The 19,781-nt window shown below is 41.5% G+C and overlaps 1 protein-coding gene and 1 long non-coding RNA gene across 5 annotated transcripts in view; one reads left to right on the top strand and one right to left on the bottom strand.

Annotated features, from left to right (window-relative positions):
* Positions 1-13,760, bottom strand: part of HMGA2 (high mobility group AT-hook 2) — a 135,159-nt gene extending 121,399 nt beyond the window's left edge. For both annotated transcript variants that reach the window (XM_082351317.1, XM_082351316.1), the window contains exons 1-3: positions 13,626-13,760; positions 10,941-11,027; positions 618-668 (exon numbers count right to left, since the gene is read on the bottom strand). In XM_082351317.1, the coding sequence (XP_082207443.1) occupies positions 618-668; positions 10,941-11,027; positions 13,626-13,736 (249 nt within the window). In that variant the 5' untranslated portion in view covers positions 13,737-13,760. The remainder of the gene's footprint in view (positions 1-617; positions 669-10,940; positions 11,028-13,625) is intronic.
* LOC309609597 overlaps positions 13,703-19,781 on the top strand; it is a 198,988-nt gene continuing 192,909 nt past the window's right edge. For all 3 annotated transcript variants that reach the window (XR_014233501.1, XR_014233502.1, XR_014233503.1), the window contains exon 1: positions 13,703-13,843. This is a non-coding gene — a long non-coding RNA (uncharacterized lncRNA). The remainder of the gene's footprint in view (positions 13,844-19,781) is intronic.

The raw sequence follows: 19,781 nt of genomic DNA, 5'->3' as shown, positions 1-19,781 counted from the left end.
ACAGGATCTGTGTGCCTTTGGGGTCAGGTACACCTGCATGGAAGCCAACGTCAGTATGTAAGAATCACTACTAAGGGAAGCAAGAAAAACCAGTGCGTAAAACCTGGTTTCCTAACAAAGGCAACGTGAAAAGGAAAACACAAACCACCTAGAAAATGAGATATTTCCAAGGCCAAACCATCCCGGGAACAACAACAAAAAGAAATGCAAAGAAAGAGTTAAAAAGTTATCTCATACACATTTCATCTGAATTTTATCACCATTTGTAATCAACTTCCAATGTTTCATAATACCCTTTAACCTTAGTTACTCAACCCAGGGAACAAGTCATCTCATTGTTACCCCCTTTGAAGGAAGAGTGGAGACTCTTTTCATGTTGATAAGAGATAGAAAAAGGAGACACTCCCAGGAAAGAAAAGTGTTTTGAGGAAACTCCTGGAGCCTGAGGGTAAGAGGTGGTGATAATATGCTGCTTGCCTTAACCCTTTCAAAGATGCATCAAACCAGAAGTTAGAAATTCATGTAATCGATAAAATAAAAGTAATTTATTAAAAAAAAAAAAACACCAGAAATTTTTCTGTACTAAAAAAGAACAGAAATTTTATCTTACTACTCACCCATTTCCTAGGTCTGCCTCTTGGCCGTTTTTCTCCAGTGGCTTCTGCTTTCTGCAAAATGAAAAAGGAAGTCATATCGTTTCCTACCTGACATTTCTTATAAGTGCTGCACCAAGGGACACATTTCAAGTAAGAATGTTCTGGTTTGCACATGAGGTATTAAGATTGCTTTAACAATCTCTTTCTCCTTGAAGGTTCGTCTTCTCCATTTTTCATTGCATGATGCAAAGAGAGATCTGTGCAACCCTCACCCTAATAGACTCCCCTGGAGTAATCTCTGAAATGCATGAAAATGCTTTTTAAAAGCCATTTTGCCCTTATTTCTATCTGTAATTTAAAAAAAATTATTCCCACATATCCATAATTATGTAAAGTAGACTTTTAGAAAATTAATGTTTCTTAAATGATGATTTTTCTTTCTATATCACAACTAAAATTACAAAAATTAACATTGATATATTACTGTACAATTTACAAACCACTTCTACCCACATTGTTAGGCAAAAGCAAATCTAAATGTGAGTGAAAATATATAGGCTTCTAACTCAAAAAAACAAATATTAGCACACTTCTACATAGTTAATTTCCTATTCCTTGCCCCAAACAAACACCTGTCAATCAGTTCACTCAAAGCAGAGAGAGAAAAAAAAAAAGCTAGCAGAAATCATCAATGTTTTTCTCTGAGATGGAAACCAGGGATGCTAAAAAATAATAATAAACAATGTATATTATTAACAATTAACAATTCCACACTCAACACAAACCTGACATGAATATATTTCTAACTACCTTAACAGTTTGTTCATTGCTTTGCTTCACAGAAGATTTTTCTGGTATCACAGTTGTTTTTTTCCCTTTTGAGTCAAATTTTAATATTATAATTTCCCTGTGTTTATCACCCCTACTCCAATCCCCAAATACACCAACACACACATATCACATACACTTTCTATCAAAATACACGTTTATAGGGACTTCCCTGGTGGCGCAGTGGTTGAGAATCCGCTTGCCAACGCAGGGGACACGGGTTTGATCCCTGGTCTGGGAAGATCCCACATGCCACAGAGCAACTAAGCCCGTGCGCCACAACTACTGAGCCCCTGTGCCACAGCTACTGAAGCCCACGCGCCTAGAGCCCATGCTCTGCAACAAGAGAAGCCACTGCAATGAGAAGCCCACACACCGCAACAAAGAGTAGCCCCCTCTCACTGCAACTATAGAAAGCCTGCGCACAGCAACAAAGACCCAACACAGCCAAAAAAAAAAAAAAACATGTTTATAATTTTCATTTTCAGAGTAAAGAAAACCTAGTACATCCTCTTCTGTGTATGAGAATCATCTCAAGGCTATATAAACACAAAAATACAGGTAACCTGAGCCAGGATAACTCGTTTTGCATTTTACTTTTGTTACCTGGGTTAGCAGCAAGTACTTGGTACAACGATACTAAAATTACCTATTATAACTGTCTACACTGCCAAATGACTCTCCTTTCTCCCTTCAATCTGGTAAAAATAGATGGAGATAGGTGATAGATTGATAGATACACAGAGAGATACAAAGATACACAGGTACATAGACAAAATAAGATTTTTATGTCACAAGATTTCTCACCAAATATCTTCCTGACCTATCTAACAGGTTCCATGAATGAACCCAAACTTTGTACGATTATAATGTTAGTTCACATTTATTGAGCATTTAAAATACCCTAGGCACCGGGCTAAGTCATTCGCATGTGTTATTTTAATCTTTACAGCAGCCGTCCATGTAAGGTAGCTGTTATTATTTCTCTTACTTTGCAAACGAGCAATTAAGTCTTAGAAAGGCAAGCTGAATAACTCAGGTCGCACACAAAGCTGGTAAATGGCAGGCCTGGGATTTGAACCCAGTTCTGTTGGACTCTAAAGCCAGGGCTCTCACTCTCCTGACAACGCTACCTCCCTTTAGGTTACATGCATTTGCTGCTATGAGGAGATATTTTAGGTAATGAAAATTGTCACTGGCTCAGCTCCACCTAAGCGTCAGATTTGGGCCCTCTGAATCATAGCAGTAGGGGTTACTACTTTGAATGGCTCCACAAAGGAATCATTTCTTGTCAAGGATTAGTGGTCCTGTCTTACTTTCGGTCATAAGGGCATGAGTTAAATTAAGTGAAAGCCGGGAGTGCCCAGTGAATCACACCCTCTTTCTGAGTGTGATCTCAGGGAGAGAGGGAGATCTCAAAAGGAACAGAGACTCCACTTTGGAAAGCTTAGATGCAAATCCCTGCTCTGCCATGTTAGCTTTATGACTTTGGGCAGGTCCCTGAAAACCTTAATTTGGTTTCAGGTGTGAAATGGAGATAACACCTCCGGTGAGGAGTGAGGAGTGAAGTGGCTGCCATAAATGAGGTGCTCAATAAATGTTCTTTCACTCCTAACCAGATGGAACTCTTAAAGGGGAAGTTTTCCTTTAAGTTAGTCCAATCTCATAGAAGGTTCCATCAATGCAAATATTCCATTACACCCATAGATCACCTTAAGAATGAAGCTTTTAAGAAACCCTCTGGCTAGTACATCATGGGTTATATGAGTACAAAATTCCCTAATACAGAAGTAGTGTCTGATTTACCCTTTAGGAGCAATTGTAAGGTTGCACAGTTTACTCAGTAGTAAATTATACAAACATGGAAGATAGAAATCCTTTCTCATGGGCATGGGGATGGTAGGTGGGGTTGAGAGTAGGAGACTGCTGATCTTAAAAGCTAACAGTGCTACACCAGGCTTTTCTGTATGGTGGTTATATTCCGGGGCCATGATGCGATCCGGGTGTATCTAAAGTCTGTTAGAAAGAGGGTTGTTTTCTGAGAGGGTTTCACTGCATTTCAAAGTTAGAGAAAGCAAATCTCTCATAGAGAGAGAAAGCCCTGCAAACAAGAGGACTTAAAAACGAGCATCCCATTTACAAAAAGTCTATTCAAAAATAAAATTCGCACCATTAACCAAAGTGCAAAATACCACGATTATCACTTGGACTTGTTAAAAGCAAACTTGCTCCTTGGTCTTGGGGCCAGTATTACATGTAAACTGAAACCCTCTTCTGAGACGACATCTAGAAGAAACACATTAGCTGTGCTGTGTGTCGTCGATCTGGGAGGTTTTCATTGTTCCTTAAAATCCACATTATTTAATCATTCTGATCAAACTTTACAAAAGCTGCAAAACCAGTTAGGATTTTCCTTTGTAAACCAGCATAGATCCAGGAATTTTACATATTGGAAAACACTGGCTTTAACTTTTTTCCCTGTGTTTAATGCTCTTCGGAATATTATTTTTCAGTAGAAAACAAAACATTTCGGGGACTTGTTTTGTTTTTAATATGTTAACATATGCAATACTGTGTAAGTGTATATTTGGTTTTCCTTCACCAGAGTGGAATTTGGTTCCACACTACAAACCCATGTATAATTCAGACAATAACTTATTCTGAGTACTTACTGCTTATCTGGGGGGCGGGGAGTAGGGAGAGAGGGTGGGAATTCTGCATTTGTAAGAACTGAATTTCAGACTATTATCAGCCCTGTTATACTAACAATCATATGTTAAAAGTGTTATTCCCTCCTGGCTTGTCTTCATTCTTATTTTTGCCTTTTAAAAAAAGTGTAAGTTCAGAACTGTGTATTTAATTTCATAAGATGCTTTAGAAGCAAGTTCATGAGGATTGGGGAGACTATTAAATGGGAAATGTAATTATATCTTTCTCTAAGAAGTTTTGGTACTCCAGGCTCTTAAATGTATTAGCCCTAAAAAATTAATTAAAAAAGGAAATTCATCTAGCAAATAGAACTCTTGATCTTGGAAACAGTGCTTAGCATTAGGGTCTGGTGCATAAGATGTGCTCACTACATATTTATTGCATGAAGGAAGGAAGGAAAGAAAGAAACACTGGTGTTTATATCACCTGTGTGTTTCCCTGTTGTTTCCCTCTCGCCTTTAGAATTCTACAGCTTGGTAGGGCTTTAGAAGACATTTCATCCAGCCCCTTCATTTAACAAATAAAAAAACTTCTGGATGTGCCATGATCTCCAAAGTCATAGCCTTCTGGTTTATTTGGGGGCCAGAAGTCTGTGGGGATGGGTTGCAGTAGGCACATATTGCCAATCCCTTTATAAGCTCGTAGAGAACTGCCCTCCAAAGATTTCTCAAAATCTAACTTGCAACCTACATTTCTGGTTACCGGAGAAAACATAATCTACCTTGTAGCAAATACTTTACGAGATATTTGACACCGCATAATAGTGGAAAGATCATAAGCTTTAGAATTAGATTTGAACTCAAGCCCAGGTACTCACATTTACTGGAGCTGAACATTAGACATGTCAGAGTTCACATCTCTGAATCACAGTTTTCTCATTTGTGAAATGAAGACCATAAAGCCTACATGAAAGGATTAAAGGAGCTAATGTATATGGAAGGTAAGCCTGACAAAAGCTACAGCATTTAGTAGGTAGTCAAATGTAATTTCTTAACTCCCTCCATATTTTAAAATGTTACCCTTAAAAGGAGTACCTACCAATTTTGTAAGTTTCCAGTCAAAGTACTGAGTGATTTTCTGAGCATTATCTTATTTAAGTACGGCAGCTATTACTTCCCCTGTTTAAATGGGCGATTAAGAAATCTGCCCATGTTCTTAAGTGGTGGAACTGAGATCCCCATCTGATTTCAAGGCAATAAAGGGTCTGTTCTTCTGGGAGATAGTCCCATACAAAATAAGGTAGCCATGGGGAAATGTTTTTAAAAACTTCTAGGGTGGAAATCAAATGAGTAGTTAAAAGTAAAATATTTCCAAGTTTCCTATAAAGACATAGACAAGAGCTGAGATTGGGAACGAAGCGCATTAGCCAGTTCTGACTTCTGGGTCAAATTTAGATAGCTATTAATTTTTTGCTATTCTAAATGCTCACATCATACTGTGATAAAGCATAAAAACCAGAACGCCCCACTCCAAATCAATCAGTGCATCTGTATACACACACACACACAAAAGAGCTAGAAAAAGATTTGGGCTTAATAGTACCTTGCTCTGTTTTCATGTATCTTTACATATATGTGTATATATGACTAAGACCTGCTGACTTTAGAGCATACGGAGCCATCTAAAAAAAGTGTAGAGTCACATTTTATTTCTTTTAGTAGCTCTTTCAAAAATATAAAGAGTGTAAATCAATGTGCACTGGCATCACAATCAACTGGACTAATCAATCACATTAAATGTTAAGTAATTGTCACTTTACCTTTTTGCTAATCTAGTTCTATGGGTTTCCAAACTGTACATGCAACTATTTTTAGTCTTTAAAAGACATTACAAGTTTGCCATCACTACATATTTTCCGAAACAGGAATAAAGTGAATTCTATCATCCATTGTAGTTCATGCTCATTTTCCCCAAGGAAGTCCTTGTTGTCAACTCCTATGTCATTATTTACACATGCCTGTCTTCACCTATACAAACATGAAATTAAAGCCAAGGCCAAAATAACAGGAAAAGTTATTTTCAAAGTTTAGGATTCTCCTAACCGTTCCTCTCCCTCCTTTGTAATCAGAAAAATCAATAGCAATGATATGAGAGCTCATAGGGTTGACCTTCCGAGCAAACTGCTCCCTACATTATCCTGCAGAAAACAATGGCTGTGACTACTCCTGCTAAATCACTTAGAAGATGCACTGTGGATTAAAGCAATATAGAATAATAATAAAGCAGCCTAAAATGGAATCAGTTCTCCATTCACCTTTTTCTCCTGGTTGGCAGTATAAAAATTCAGAGCTAAAAATCTCAGAATCTAGGATATAAAATTCATTGTTCCACCCTTGTGCCAAGCTATATGGTTCCAGAGCGAGCTCTGGAAACTGCAGAAAGTCAGCTAACAAGATAAGATAGGTCTGAATGATTTAACTGACATAAAATGCTCTTCAGCATCCATCTAGTCTCAAAAAAGAACTGAAATGCAACAGAATACCAATCTGTTATGTTCTCTTGAGCAAAATGATCTGTTGAGACCTTGAGATAAAAATGAGCCAGAGTTGGAAGTCAGTCAAAGTAACGAGGGGCTTTCGATGAAAAAGTTCAGAAGAATAACTGGCAAAGAATGAGATCTCTGGGTTCCTTGAAGTAAAGTGATTTCAGAAAATAACTCAAATGTATTTGAATCTTCCATATTTGGATCATAATCTACGATGACTCAAAGGCATTGTGAGAGAGAATTTACTGATACATTAAGGCTCGGTCCTCTCTGGCAAAGTTAAGTGAAAAAAAAAATGAGTCAACTGTTTAGGTAAGACAGCCTAAAATACCAAGATAATGGAGACAACAATTGGGCTTTCCGTAATTCCACCTGACTGGATTTATCTGTATCCTTAGATAGAGCCCTGAGTCCCAGTGGAAGTTACTTGCCCATAAAAACACAGAGGAAGTCAAAATAACTCATATTAGTAACATAGAAGCCATAGGCTGGAATTGTATGACAACTGCCAATACCATCTTTCCCTGACTTACCTATAATGATGCCTTTGGTTCCTCTCTTCAGCTCGACCTACTATATCCTGTAAAAAATCATGTCCTTGCTCAGCATCTATGAGCTAATATTTATCTGAAATGATGAGGAAAACCCATTCTCTCATCCTAAAATATCTGTGCTTGGTGTTAGTAATCATTTGTGCAAAACCAACCACCTTTCTAGGAACATGATTAGAAAAGGAGCACAAATCTTCCTCTATAGTATCCAATTCGTATCAAGTCTTCTTTGTTTAGGCAAGTGGAAAATATAAATTAAGTGTCTGCCTGAACACATTATTTGAAGTATACTTTACCTACATAGTATTTTCATTTTGTACTTTGCTCTCTATTTCTCTTCACTACAACCTAAAGTCAAAAGGAAGTTCAAGCAAATCTGTGATATTACGAAGTAGGGCTATCTCACACCTGAGATCTTTTTTATATGCAATTCTTCCTATTAAAATTTAATTCAATCTCAGAATTTTTTTTTTTGCCTAAAAGTACCTGAATGACAATTGGCCTGACTTACAGATGAATTTGACTTGTGACCTTAAACACTGGAGAATTAGTGAAAGAAACCCCTCCAGTGCTCTCTCATTAAACAGGCACAACAAAAACCCTAAACTAAACATAAAGTTGATTATATCTTTCTTCTCTCCAAACATGAGAAATGTGAAAATACAAAGTATTTCCATCCAGCACAAACAGGAGAGGAAAACAAACTAAAACAAAAAGGAAATTAAGAGCCAACTGGTCACAGGTATACCTCAAACTAAGACATAAATAAAAGGGTCAAGACACACACACAGACACACACATACTCACACGAATCAATTATTTATTCAGGAAAACATTAACTTCTGATTTCTTTTATTAAGATAACAATATGAAACTGGTTCAGGGATGAATTTTGAGCACTCAGATTGGTGTTCTTAGGAATAACTAGAATTTCTACATAATGGTTATCCATGGGAATTTGTCATAACGGAATAGAAGCAAAGTGAAGAATAATTATCTTCTCTTCCAAAAGTTCCAAGCATAACAAATTATGTTTTTATAAATGTTTGTTTTATGTATGACACAAATCAATTTTATATTGACTATGACCTGAAATTAAAGTGATTGCTAATTTAGTAGTCTTCCACTTGGTCTTGCAACTTTACTCATGCATTGTCAAGTTTCACATTGCTAATTTTCCAACAAGCAGTTTTGTTTTCAAATGCCCCAAGGCCAGTTACTGGGTCCAAACACAAACTTTGTAAGTAAAGAAACTCCAAGCAGCAAGAAATTTTAAACATACAACATCATCAGTATCCCAGTGTACACTGTATCTCCTCTAATTTTAGAGTTCAGTTCTCTTATATACTTACCAGGTTTTGTTATGTATTTTCCATTTTGGTGAGTCTCGGGTTTGCAGGAGAATTCCCAATTTATTAATCATAGAAGACTTCTCATCTCTACTCTGGTCAGTCTAGCATGTTATGAACAATGTAACTTTTTCTAAAATAGATTACTTTTCAAAGTCCTAACAAAAATATGTTTTGTTAGAATACAACATATGTTTGATAAACAAATACGTTTGATAATCATGTTTACATAGGGTAGTAGCAAACTCAATAAATACCGATTCGAAAGTGAAAATACCTTAAGTTTACACATGCCATGAACAATTCATCAGTGTCATTCATTATTTTGCAAAGTGTTATCTTCTCCAGATGAAGCGTAATTTATAAAACTGAAGAAATATAACAGTCAGGTTCTGAGCAAAAATATGTATCCATTTTTATTAGGAAGGGGACTTTTATAACAGAATTGTGTGAAATAATTTTGTCTGGAAGAATGAAAGATTTCAGAGAAAAATTTCTTTCGGAAAAAGAAAGCCTACTTCTGTTTTGGAAGTTGTAATACTATGTGCATACACATGAAGAATTATCAGAAAGATGAATAGCCTAAGGGTCATTTATAAATGCCTATCACCAAAGTAACTAAAAATAAGTCAAACCTTACTTGGGAAGAGACCAACCTTTTGTTATTTTGCTTTAGGTGGTAAATTAGGCCCAAGTCTCAGCTTTCCTTTTGTCAATAAAGATTTTGCTAGTCAGTGGCAAACTTTTCAAACTGAAGAGAAGGTGATGGAAGCACCTTTTTACTCGTTCAAAAAAAAAGAGTAATACAGTAAAATATGAGAGGTAATTCATTTTCCCTTTTTTTGTATTGAATTTTAAATAATTTATTTATGATGAGATATACAGATTTCTTCCTGGGAGATGTTATGATGCATTTTTCAGAGCAATTACATCATAGTTTAAATGTTTGTCAGCTAGCTACCAAGATATTTCTTTGCCATTCCATTAGAGTAAAGTTAAGATAAAATTAACTTAATGCAACAAAAAAACCCTATGTTAAATTAGCCCTTTTTAAAAATTTAATAAAGCAGGTAAAAAAACAAATAGTAAGTATTCATATTAGTAATATCAGATTACACAGTCACTTTTAAATGACAAGATAATTTAGAGCTACTTCAATGTTTAGTGATTAAATATGAGTACAATTAAATCTTCACTCTGAGAAGCAGTTATATTTAAATATATTAGAAACCTGCTCTTTCAACTCTGTTCAAGACTGTTAAAATAAGACAGAGAAGAACTCATAGTTGCTCCCTAAATAACTTTATATGTATCACTGGTTGCTATGGAAGTTTACAACACTGAAAACTATCAAATATAATATGGTTAGTGCTCACAGTCACAGAGAAAACCACACAAAACATTAATCCTCAAAAGATGAGCATACAGTCATTTTCAACAAATACTATACATGGTGTACTCAAATCGACTGTAAAGATATATCAAAATTTACTTCTGAATTTTGAACCTTTGTTTTTAACGAGCATACAAACCCACAAATAAAATACAGAAACTTTTTTTGATTTATTTGTAAAGCTTAAAAAATGTGAATTTTATCTTCACCTTCCCTCCTCTGTCTACGCATTGATCCTGAGATATTTCTTCTTTGTTAGCTCAAATACCACCAAACATGAAGTTTTTAAACTGCAATTTAAAATTTATAAAGAAAAACACTGGAAGTTACACTTGGTTGGGTTCTATTCTGCCCAAAAATACACAATAAATGAGTCAAATACTTGTTTAAAAAAATTTCTCATTGTCCTATTCAGAACATTTCTCTATCACCTGAGGTGGAAAGGCTTTTGAGAGATTATGATATATTATATTGCAGGTTTATTGTAAACAAACAAGGCACTTTATCAGCACATTTAAAGCTGTAAAATTAGTGAAATTTTTTTTCCAGAATCCCGTAATTGGATTTACTTCTAATTATCATCTATTTGGCAAAGCACTTAACTTTAATAGTGGGATTTGGTTTTCCAGTAATCATGTAAATAAGCACAAAGTAAATTAATCTTTATTATTTTTTAAGGAAATTGCAAAAACTTCACCACCAGACAAAATCTATAGCTTTGATTCGTTTTTAACTATTTCACAACCGGTGCAAATCTTAATTGTTCATTCTCCACTCCCCCACCTCCCCCTCCCATCTCCGTTTTAAGTTTCTTATTCTTTGGTGATTGTTTAAAAACAGCACTGTAAGTGTCTTCATGAACTTCTTATGCTAAGTTATCTGCTTGAAAATCTCACCAATATTAAAGGTAGGAAATGAGTCTTGGGTTACCCACTTGGGAGAAATCCTTAGGTGCGGATCTAGAACGGGAAAATTACAGGGAGGTTCCTGTGGGCGTTGAGAAAGTTGGGAGGACGTAAGAAATCTCACCTTTTGAGCTGCTTTGGAGGGACTCTTGTTTTTGCTGCCTTTGGGTCTTCCCCTTGGTCTCTTAGGAGAGGGCTCACCGGTTGGCTCCTAGTTTCGGGGGGAAAAAAAATGCTGCTGTGGCGAGAATGGCTGAAAGAAATTGACCCTGACTCTATAGTTGTATTTTCTGCCTGTGCTGCTCAACAGAACTGTTGGAACACATTCAGTTCAAGCATAAACGGATGATGATGGTACAGAGTTTACAGAAAGGGGAAATAACTCTACTTGTAATCCAAGAATTCATAGAAGAAATTCTATTTCGCATATGAAAGCTAGATTCTATTTCAACCCGAAAAAGGTAACAAAGGCTGACTGTTCAAAGGTTGCTTGTTCTAGAAAGAAAGTTATACATTTTAAGGTGTAAAATATGCAAGGCTGTGTATCTGGCAACGCACAGAAATAATAAGCATTTTACACAAATACTACTCTCCACTATACTAGCATTTTAAACAACAGAAATATGAAGCTAACATCAGAAATATTTCAACAATCTCCCATATTGAAAAAGGTGGCTTTTGATCATTCTGTATATCTGTATTGTAGGTCAGTTATAACTCAATCAACACACTGAGTGAAATACTGGAGCAATTATCCAAGTTCTTCAACTTAAAATAACTCCATTCCTCCTAAAATTTCCAAATAATTATGGTAAATCTGTTGTAGGAGGCTTTGCTTGAATAATCTAGGTAATTGCTTCAATTCTTCACTGCCAAATGGAGATGTAGGAATGGCCTCCAGTCTAGATTTAAATGTCTTTTGATAAAATAAATATTTTCTCCAAAACTTTCTTTTGAGAAAACCCTATGGGGGTGTACCGAAGAAAACTAAAAGGGATGGGGGGGTAGTGAGGAGGAATGGGAGTGTCTGGGAAGGAGAAATTGAAACTATCAATAGGTTTAGCAAAACTTTAAACGGCTTCTATGCCAAGTAGTAAATACTCGAGTGGTTAAGAGAATGCGATGATTAATATTCCAGATCCTAAATATTTATCCAGTGAATCATCAATTTACATCTCATTCAGATTCGGTTATTAAATGAGAATTAGCTTAAAATGCATAAAAGTCTTCAATGAAAATTCGCATCCTATTTAGAGATTCTGAGGAAGGTTTCCTGCAAGCTTCTGTGGGACCACTAGCTCCAGTGGGCACATCCGGAGCAAACACATAGGAGACACATTTTTCTTTCTTTGTGAACTCTGCCTTAACTCAAAGGTAAAACCTCCAGTCACCTCCAGACCCCACTGCAATTTCTTTTGGATTATTTTTTGGAGGTGGGGGGCAATTAGTAGAGTTAGAGTGAGCCGGGTGGCGTGTGGGAAAGAAGAGCGGGGGGGAAGGGCAGTGACTTCCTGGGAGGTGTAAAACAGGATCCTAACGCGATGTAAAGTGTCGCCCGGGCAGAGCGGGAAAACTCAGGGGCCTCTAGATTGGCTTGTTTCCTTTGATGATTTCAAAAAGGTACAGCAGTCTTTCTAAAACGCACTGGCAAGCAAACACTGTTCGCTTTCCCCACCTTGCTCTCGGGCAGCTTTGGGACTCTAGGATTATTTTCTTATAGGCCTATTTGCCATGAAGGAAGCGCTTTAAGGCTAAAGAACGAAGAAGTAGCTTTAAACCCCACAGAAGCGGAGTTTAAATGTTCTCAATAGACAAGTCCCGCTCCAGCCTTGCCCGCGGAGGCTTGGAAATTGCTGCGAACAAAACCCCTCCACCCCGGGCGCTGCGCGCAGCTCCGCAAGCGCAGGCTACACGCTTAATTGGTTGCATCCGCAGACAAAACCCTCCACTCCGCGGGGTCCCGGGCGCCCCTCGATCGTCCCCTCCCAACCCCCAGCCACTCGCTCTGGGGAAGGACGTTTCAGGTCTGCAGCTCTGAGGCGCGGGACCCAAGGCAAAAGGGTGACTGGGCGCCTGGCGAGGAAGTGACCCTAGCTACCGTGCACCCTCTCGGACACTGCTTGCCACCGCGCCCTTGGCTGAACTACTTGATCCTGTCCCGTGGGGACCCAGGGTCTCCTGTAGCCAGCCCCTTTCCTGGGACACCTCAGCAGCGGCCGCCGCGCCGCATTTAAAGAGCCCTAAGAGAACCGGGCGGGCCCACGAGTTCTTTGTCGGGAGGGCGCGAGTCTCAGGCCACCGAGAACTTGGGGAGGGCGCCAAGGGGGCGGCTGCGGCGCGCCAGTCCCCGGCCAGCGAGCAGCCCCGGTTGGCGGGAGAAAGAGCCTCCGGCCCCCGGGACTTAAGCCCCTCCAACCCTCACCCGCCAGAGTACCCCTAACCGCCGGGCCACTGCAAAGCGGCTCGGAAAGTGCCTGGCGAGCCCCGGTTTGTCGGACCCGGCCGCTTCCCGTCACCAGGAGACACCGCGCCACTCGGGCCGGGCACAATAGCGAAAGTCCGAAGACGCGCTTCTCCCGACCCCGCCTCCAGCCCGCACCCGGCCGCCCGCCCGCCGTGGCTCCCACCTCCCGGCCCGGAGGGGCGCGGGCGCCCGGGGCTCCGCCGCGCACTCGCGCCGGGACTCCGCAGCTCGCCCCCGCGGCGGCGTGCGGCGGCCGCACTCCCGCGCTCGGGTGGCCGCGGGTCGCGGGGCCCTCGCGGAGGGAGCGGAGGTGGGCTGCTGCCCGCACCCCGCCCGCGTACTGACTTGCTGCTGCTTCCTGGGTCGGCCGCGTCCTCTCTTCTGAGGCGCCGGGGCGGCAGGTTGTCCCTGGGCTGAAGTGGACGGCTGCCCGGCGCCTTCACCGCGTGCGCTCATCCTGCCTCCCGCCGCCGCTACCGCTGCCGCCGCCGCTCCTACCGCCGCTGCAGCCGCTTCGCCTCTGCCGCCCCGAATCTGCCCAGCACCTTTCGGGAGACTGTGAGGTAGGGCTGGAGAACGAGGCGGGGTGGGCGAGAGCTGGCGTGCGGCGAGGGCTGCTGCTGCTTAGGCTGCCGCCGCTGCCACCATCAACACCGGACGTCCAGCGGCTGCCAACAAGAGAGAAGAGGGGAGGAGGAGGAGAGAAGGAGGCGCTGCTGGTGGCGGCGGCAGCGGTGGGTGGGTGCCGGAGGTGGAGGTGACGGTGGAGGTAGCGAGAGGAGGCGGAGAGCGAAGGAGAAGGAAAAGAGGGTTTCAAGTTGGGAGGCTCCCCTCTCAGTTTGGGATCAGAAGTTGCGGTCACCGGGAGCACTTCGGAAGCGGCTTGGAAAGGGAAGAGACTTGGAGTGAATTGTGTCCCTTGAAACGTTAGGCGGGGAAAGAATTCCTCCTCCTCTTCCCCCTCGCTCCGCGCTCGCAGAGCAAGAAAGAGAAAGAGAGAGAAAGCAAATAGCGCCTTGGGCAGTTGGAAAGCAGAGGGAGGATGGGGAGATTCTGCCGGGATCGGGTCGGGCACTGAGCGCGGGCAGGGGACGGAGCGGTGGGTGGCACCGCGCCTCCTCGGGTGGCGGGAGCGGGCGGCAGCGGCACCGGGGAGTCGGAGGGGGACGGGCTGATTGCTCTTGCGTCCTGCACCAAGCGCGCGCTGCCCGGGCTGGAAGTTTTCTGAGTTCCTGCCCCAGGATTCAAGCGGGATGAGAGGGTGTATGTGTGTGTGTGTGTAGTGTGTATGTGTGTGTGTGTGTGTGTGTGTGTGTGTGTGTGCGCGCGCGCGCGCTTGGGGAGGGGGCGGCGGGATGGGGGGGGAGAGTGCCCACCTCTAATCGTGGGCGGATAAAGGGGAGGGGGCTGCGCCCTAGGAAAAGTATGAGGAGGAGGGAGGCCAGGCGGACCGCCGAGCCAAGGCGCCTGGCCGCGGGCCAGAGGCAGCGTTCGAAATACAACTGCCTCCGCGGCGGCGGCGCCCGGGTGCCACCCGGAGCCCCGCTCACGTGCTCTCGCCCGGCGGCGGGGTTAAAGGGACAGGCCGGGGATGCCGGGCCGGCTCACCGCCGGCCTCGCCCCACCCGCCGCCCGAGGTCGCCCCTGGCCGGCTGTCCTAGGAAGGCGCGGAAATGTGGCTGCCCCCGGAGCCGCGTTTACGGGCTTGGCCTTTACCTGCACCTCCACGATGCGGAGCCAACACTCTGCAGGAAGCGTCTGGCTGCACGCGCGGCAGAGTTCTCGTTTCCTAGGAGTGGGGATCGACTGAAGAGGAGTAGGAGCAGGCCCCCGCCGCCCTGTTCTGCGTCGGAATGCCTTCCTCGCAGATCGCACGACCCGTCGCGCGCGCGCGCGCACACACACACACACACACACACACGCGCGCACACACACTCACACACAGACATGCTCGCAGATCCACACACACACGTGCACACTCCCACAGCACATGCAGGCATAAACACACATGTAAACAAACACGCGCGCACTACATGCATACATGCACGCAGAAACACATGCACTTTCACAGACACAGGCACACGTGCAAACAGTGTGCACACAGGCACACGGAGAGCGCCCGCCTCTTTCCTGAGCTTTTTTTCTCCGGGAAAAACTGGAGGCGACGCGAAGTCTCCCCTTGGCTGGCACTATGCACCCGGGTTCCTACGCTCGCAGGGTAGAGGGGTTGCCCAACGCGGGGACCCCATAGCTTCCTAACTCCACAGTTGAGCCAACTGTCCAACTCTCCCTTCAATTTACCTCGATTTAACCTTCTCCCTAGGAACTCCCTTTCTGCCAAGTCCTACTTTTATAGCCTGGACTGTTTCTGAGTTATGTGAACACCATAATGACCACAGTCCGTTTTAAAAAGGTGGAGTACATTTTAAAATGTACCTCTTTTCATCCTTGAATAACAAAAAGCTCTGAAAAAATTAGGTTGAGATTTTCACACATCACACCCAAAATTATTTTGGACCAATTCCAAAATAAAAACTTTCACCCGAGGAAGAATTTTTTTCTTTCCCCCAAATACAGACCACCGTGGAATAAAAACCGCCTACTTTACAGCCCTAAGTAGGGAGTTCGGCACCGCCAGGTTCCTCTGTGCCTGTGGAGGAGGCGCGTGTAAACGTCCGCTACAGGCGCGGCAGCGCTGATTGGTCCGCGTTGCCATTTTAAATCCATTTCCAGTTGCCCTTTGCAGAGCTGGGACACTTAGCTGCGCGTTGAGAGCTCTGCAGAAACCCAGGGTTTCTCCTGGGTCTGGGAAAGCCTAACAGTGATGGAGAAGGAGAGCCCCCATCCCTCCGGATGGAGCCCTGCGCGTACTGGGGAGGGAGGGGTCTCACAGGAACCAAAGGTTTTCTGCCAGGACTTGGCTGAAAGATGGTATCTTCATCAAAGAGATTGAAATTTCACGTACTAAAGATTGCAGGGATGTTTCCTAACTGCCAAGTTTGCACATGCTTTAATGTGATCACATTCGCACAGTGGTGTGCACATTTTACATACACATACAAAATGGGCTTCTCGTTTGTTTTTGTTTGCTTGTTTTTGCAAGGACTAGAGATAAAATTCTGAGGATGAATGTAGGAGAAATCACCGAAGATTTCAGCCAGCCAGTTAGAAATTGGGGTACTTATATCCTCGGATTTTTCTAAAATATGCAGAGGCCGGCAAGGAAGGGATTTCAGAATTTTATTTTTGCATTAGTCCTTGACTGGAAGACAGCACAGAAAAAAATGGGGGTGAGAGCCACTTGTTTTCAGACTACTGTCACTTTGCTATCAGACTCTTTGACCCTTTTTGAATGTATAACCAGAAGGATAGGAAACAAATATTGCAGCAGGTTTTGTCTATATCAGTCTTATATATTTTCATTCCTGGAAGCTATATTTATTTCTAGTTTCTATATGTTTTCTGTCCTCATTTCTTAACTGAAAGATCACTATAATCTCTGAGTTTTTCCAGTTCTGATAGACTTTAAAAAATGTATAATATCTTGCTCTCTAATTGTGTCCTGTTTGTATGTAAATTGAATGTAAATTCCATGGACGCAGGTAGTATTTCTAACACCTCTTTTTTGCACCAGTTGTGTGTAGGTAGTGTTCAGTTCATAATAGACTTTTGGTACTTACTAATTTACTGCTATGACTCTTACTCTTAGTAAGTTACTATTTTACAAATGTACCACAGGATGAGAAAAGCATTACATATATTAAAATAACTTCAAAATTATTTTGATTAAAAGAAAATGCATCTGTGATGAAAATATTGGGGTTCTCACATTGTACTTTATCATATTATATTTAACCTTTAATATATTCATGAGTTAAAGAATGATTAAAGGAATTTCTCAATTATAACTGATTGAATTAATCATGGATAATTAAACAGAGATTTATTAAAACCAGATACTTTGGAAGTGAATCTATATAGGGTCACAGAAAAAATATAACAGAACAGAAATAGCATACACACACACACACACACACACATATATATGTTCAGCATATAGAAGTTCAGTATAGCACAAGGCAAACACATATTTCTGAAAAATATTTCCAGTATTTTAACATGAACTATTTGTACTGCTCAAACTCACAGTTTTAGTGATTTTGTCTTTTAAAAGATGCTTAGAAAAAAAAAAAAAAAAAGATGCTTAGTATTTAATGAAATGCAGGAATGATAATCTCTAGGAGTTTCCCTATGGAATCACCAAGAAAGAATATACAGTGCCAAGTTAACATTTTGGTGGGGGAGGGCAGGGTGGTGGTTTTGGACTGGCTTTCTAGTCCCATAGATAGAGGGTCACCAAACAAAATAAATTTGTCCCCTCATTCACTCTACAAACATATGTTGAATTGGTTTTGCAGTAATCTCACCTATTATTCTCTCAGGACTCAGGATTGTAATTCATTCAGAACTGGAGAGAATCTCTTTGGAAACAGCTAGGTGCTCATTTAAAATCTATTTACCTGTTACGGTAAGCCTTTCATTTACCCTTACAAACATGGATCCTCTTCCATGTAATACATAGTGTCTTCAACAAACATTTATTGAGTACCTAGAAGTGCTAGGATTCACAGAACATTCTTTTTGACAAAAGTCATGGAAGTGGAACAGAAGTGGCATAGTTTCATTTCCATGTCTCATCTGTTGACATTATACTGTCAGCCCCAAACAATCTTGGTCTAGGTATACAATCCAGCAGCTTTAAAGTCAGATATAGGAATGGTTGCCCTCCTGGTGTATGTATTGTGCATAATCCCTGGGAGTATAATTTGATGGATTTTACTCCCGAGATTAGATGGTACAGTTGACCTTAAGAGAAGGAAACTATCCTGATGAGCATGACCTCATCATATGCGTGCTTTTAAAGCAGAGCATGTTCTCTAGCTAATTTTAGGAGAGGAAGTTAGAGATTTGGAGCTCAAGAATGATTTGACTGTCCATTGTCTGTTCAGAGATGGAGAGGACACATGGCAAGGGATGTGGGGAGCCTCTAAGAGCTGAAGGCAGCCTCAGGCTAACAGCCAGCCAAGAAACAGGGACCTCCTTTGTAAAACCACAAGGAGCTGAATTCTGCCAACAAGAATGAGCTTGGAAGTGAATCTTCCCTAGAGCCTCCATTGAGAACTCAGCCAGGCCAACACCTTGATTCCATCCTTGTGATGCCCCCAAGCAGGTAACCCAGCTATACCTGCCTTCTGACCTATAAAACTGTGAGCTAGTATGTGGGTATTTTAATGGTCTGTTAAGTCACTAAATTTGTGGTAATTTGTTGTGCAGCAACAGAAAACTGATAACAGGAGGGATCAGGTCAGGTAAACTTCCCTTCCTGCATTCCATGAATTGCTTCAAAAACACAATTACTCATACAGTTTTTCCGTATGTCCTAAGTGTTTGCACTACACCTATCAAGCCACCCACCTGCTGTATCTTTTTGGGCTGGCAGTGAAGTAATGTCCAGCATGGAAACACATCATCTGTGTTGCTTTCCATCCTTTCCTCCTTCCCTCTCTCCTCCCCCACTCCATCTCTGTCTCCACCTCTATCTCTGTCTCTTCTCAGTACCTTGGAATTCCTGAAGCCACCATACTGGAGAGACATGGGGAGAGGTCACACATTCGGATAATTCTAGGCTCCCCCAACCCTTGCCTCTAAGCCACCCCAAACTAATGTGAAGCTGTTCAGAGAGGAGAGATCCCTGCTGAGCACTGCCCCAATTGCATTTTATTAGTATCAAATAAATGTTTTTATTCTTAAGCCACTAAATTTTGAGGTGGTTTGTTATATAACCATAGAAACTGGCCCATGATTTTAAAATTAGAAAAGGTAATTTCTTTTTTATTTATCAATTAATAACTTTAAATGCGTGATTTTCTTAGCTAGAAATCACTCTTAGCTGGGACTCACTCTAAACCCTCCTCTTTGCACATTAAATGATCACCAAGTCCCTCCAGTTCTGCCTTCTAAATGTTCCTTCAATCTGTCTACTCTCTACTTCCACTGTCACTGCCCTAGCTAGAACTTTCTCCATTTCTCATTTGGACAACTCCAATGTCTTTTTTTCTGGTCTCCTGACGGTCAGTCTTACATTTAAAAAATCCATTTTCTACAATGCTTCTAGAAGGATCTATTTCTTTTTTGGATCAGTTATATTTATTATATTAGAAAATGGAGGTGACAGAAAAGCAAAGAAAAAAAATTACCAGTTATCCCACAACTCATAGATAACCCTGTAACATTTGAATCCTTCTAGACTTTAAATGAACTACTATAGGTTCATGCTACACATTCTGTTTCATAACCTATTTTTTATGTAAGTAATATATCAGGAATTTTTTTTCATGTCAATGAATGTTGTTCTACAAGACCACTTCTAATGGCTTCACTGTATTCTACTGTTTATACATATTAAAATAGAATACCTGGAATTAAGTAAGCACTTGATAA

The sequence above is a fragment of the Balaenoptera borealis genome, assembly GCF_965194805.1.
Source record: "Balaenoptera borealis genome assembly, chromosome: 13".
Classification (NCBI taxonomy): Eukaryota; Metazoa; Chordata; class Mammalia; order Artiodactyla; family Balaenopteridae; genus Balaenoptera; species Balaenoptera borealis.
This window is presented reverse-complemented; position numbering and strand designations above follow the sequence as displayed.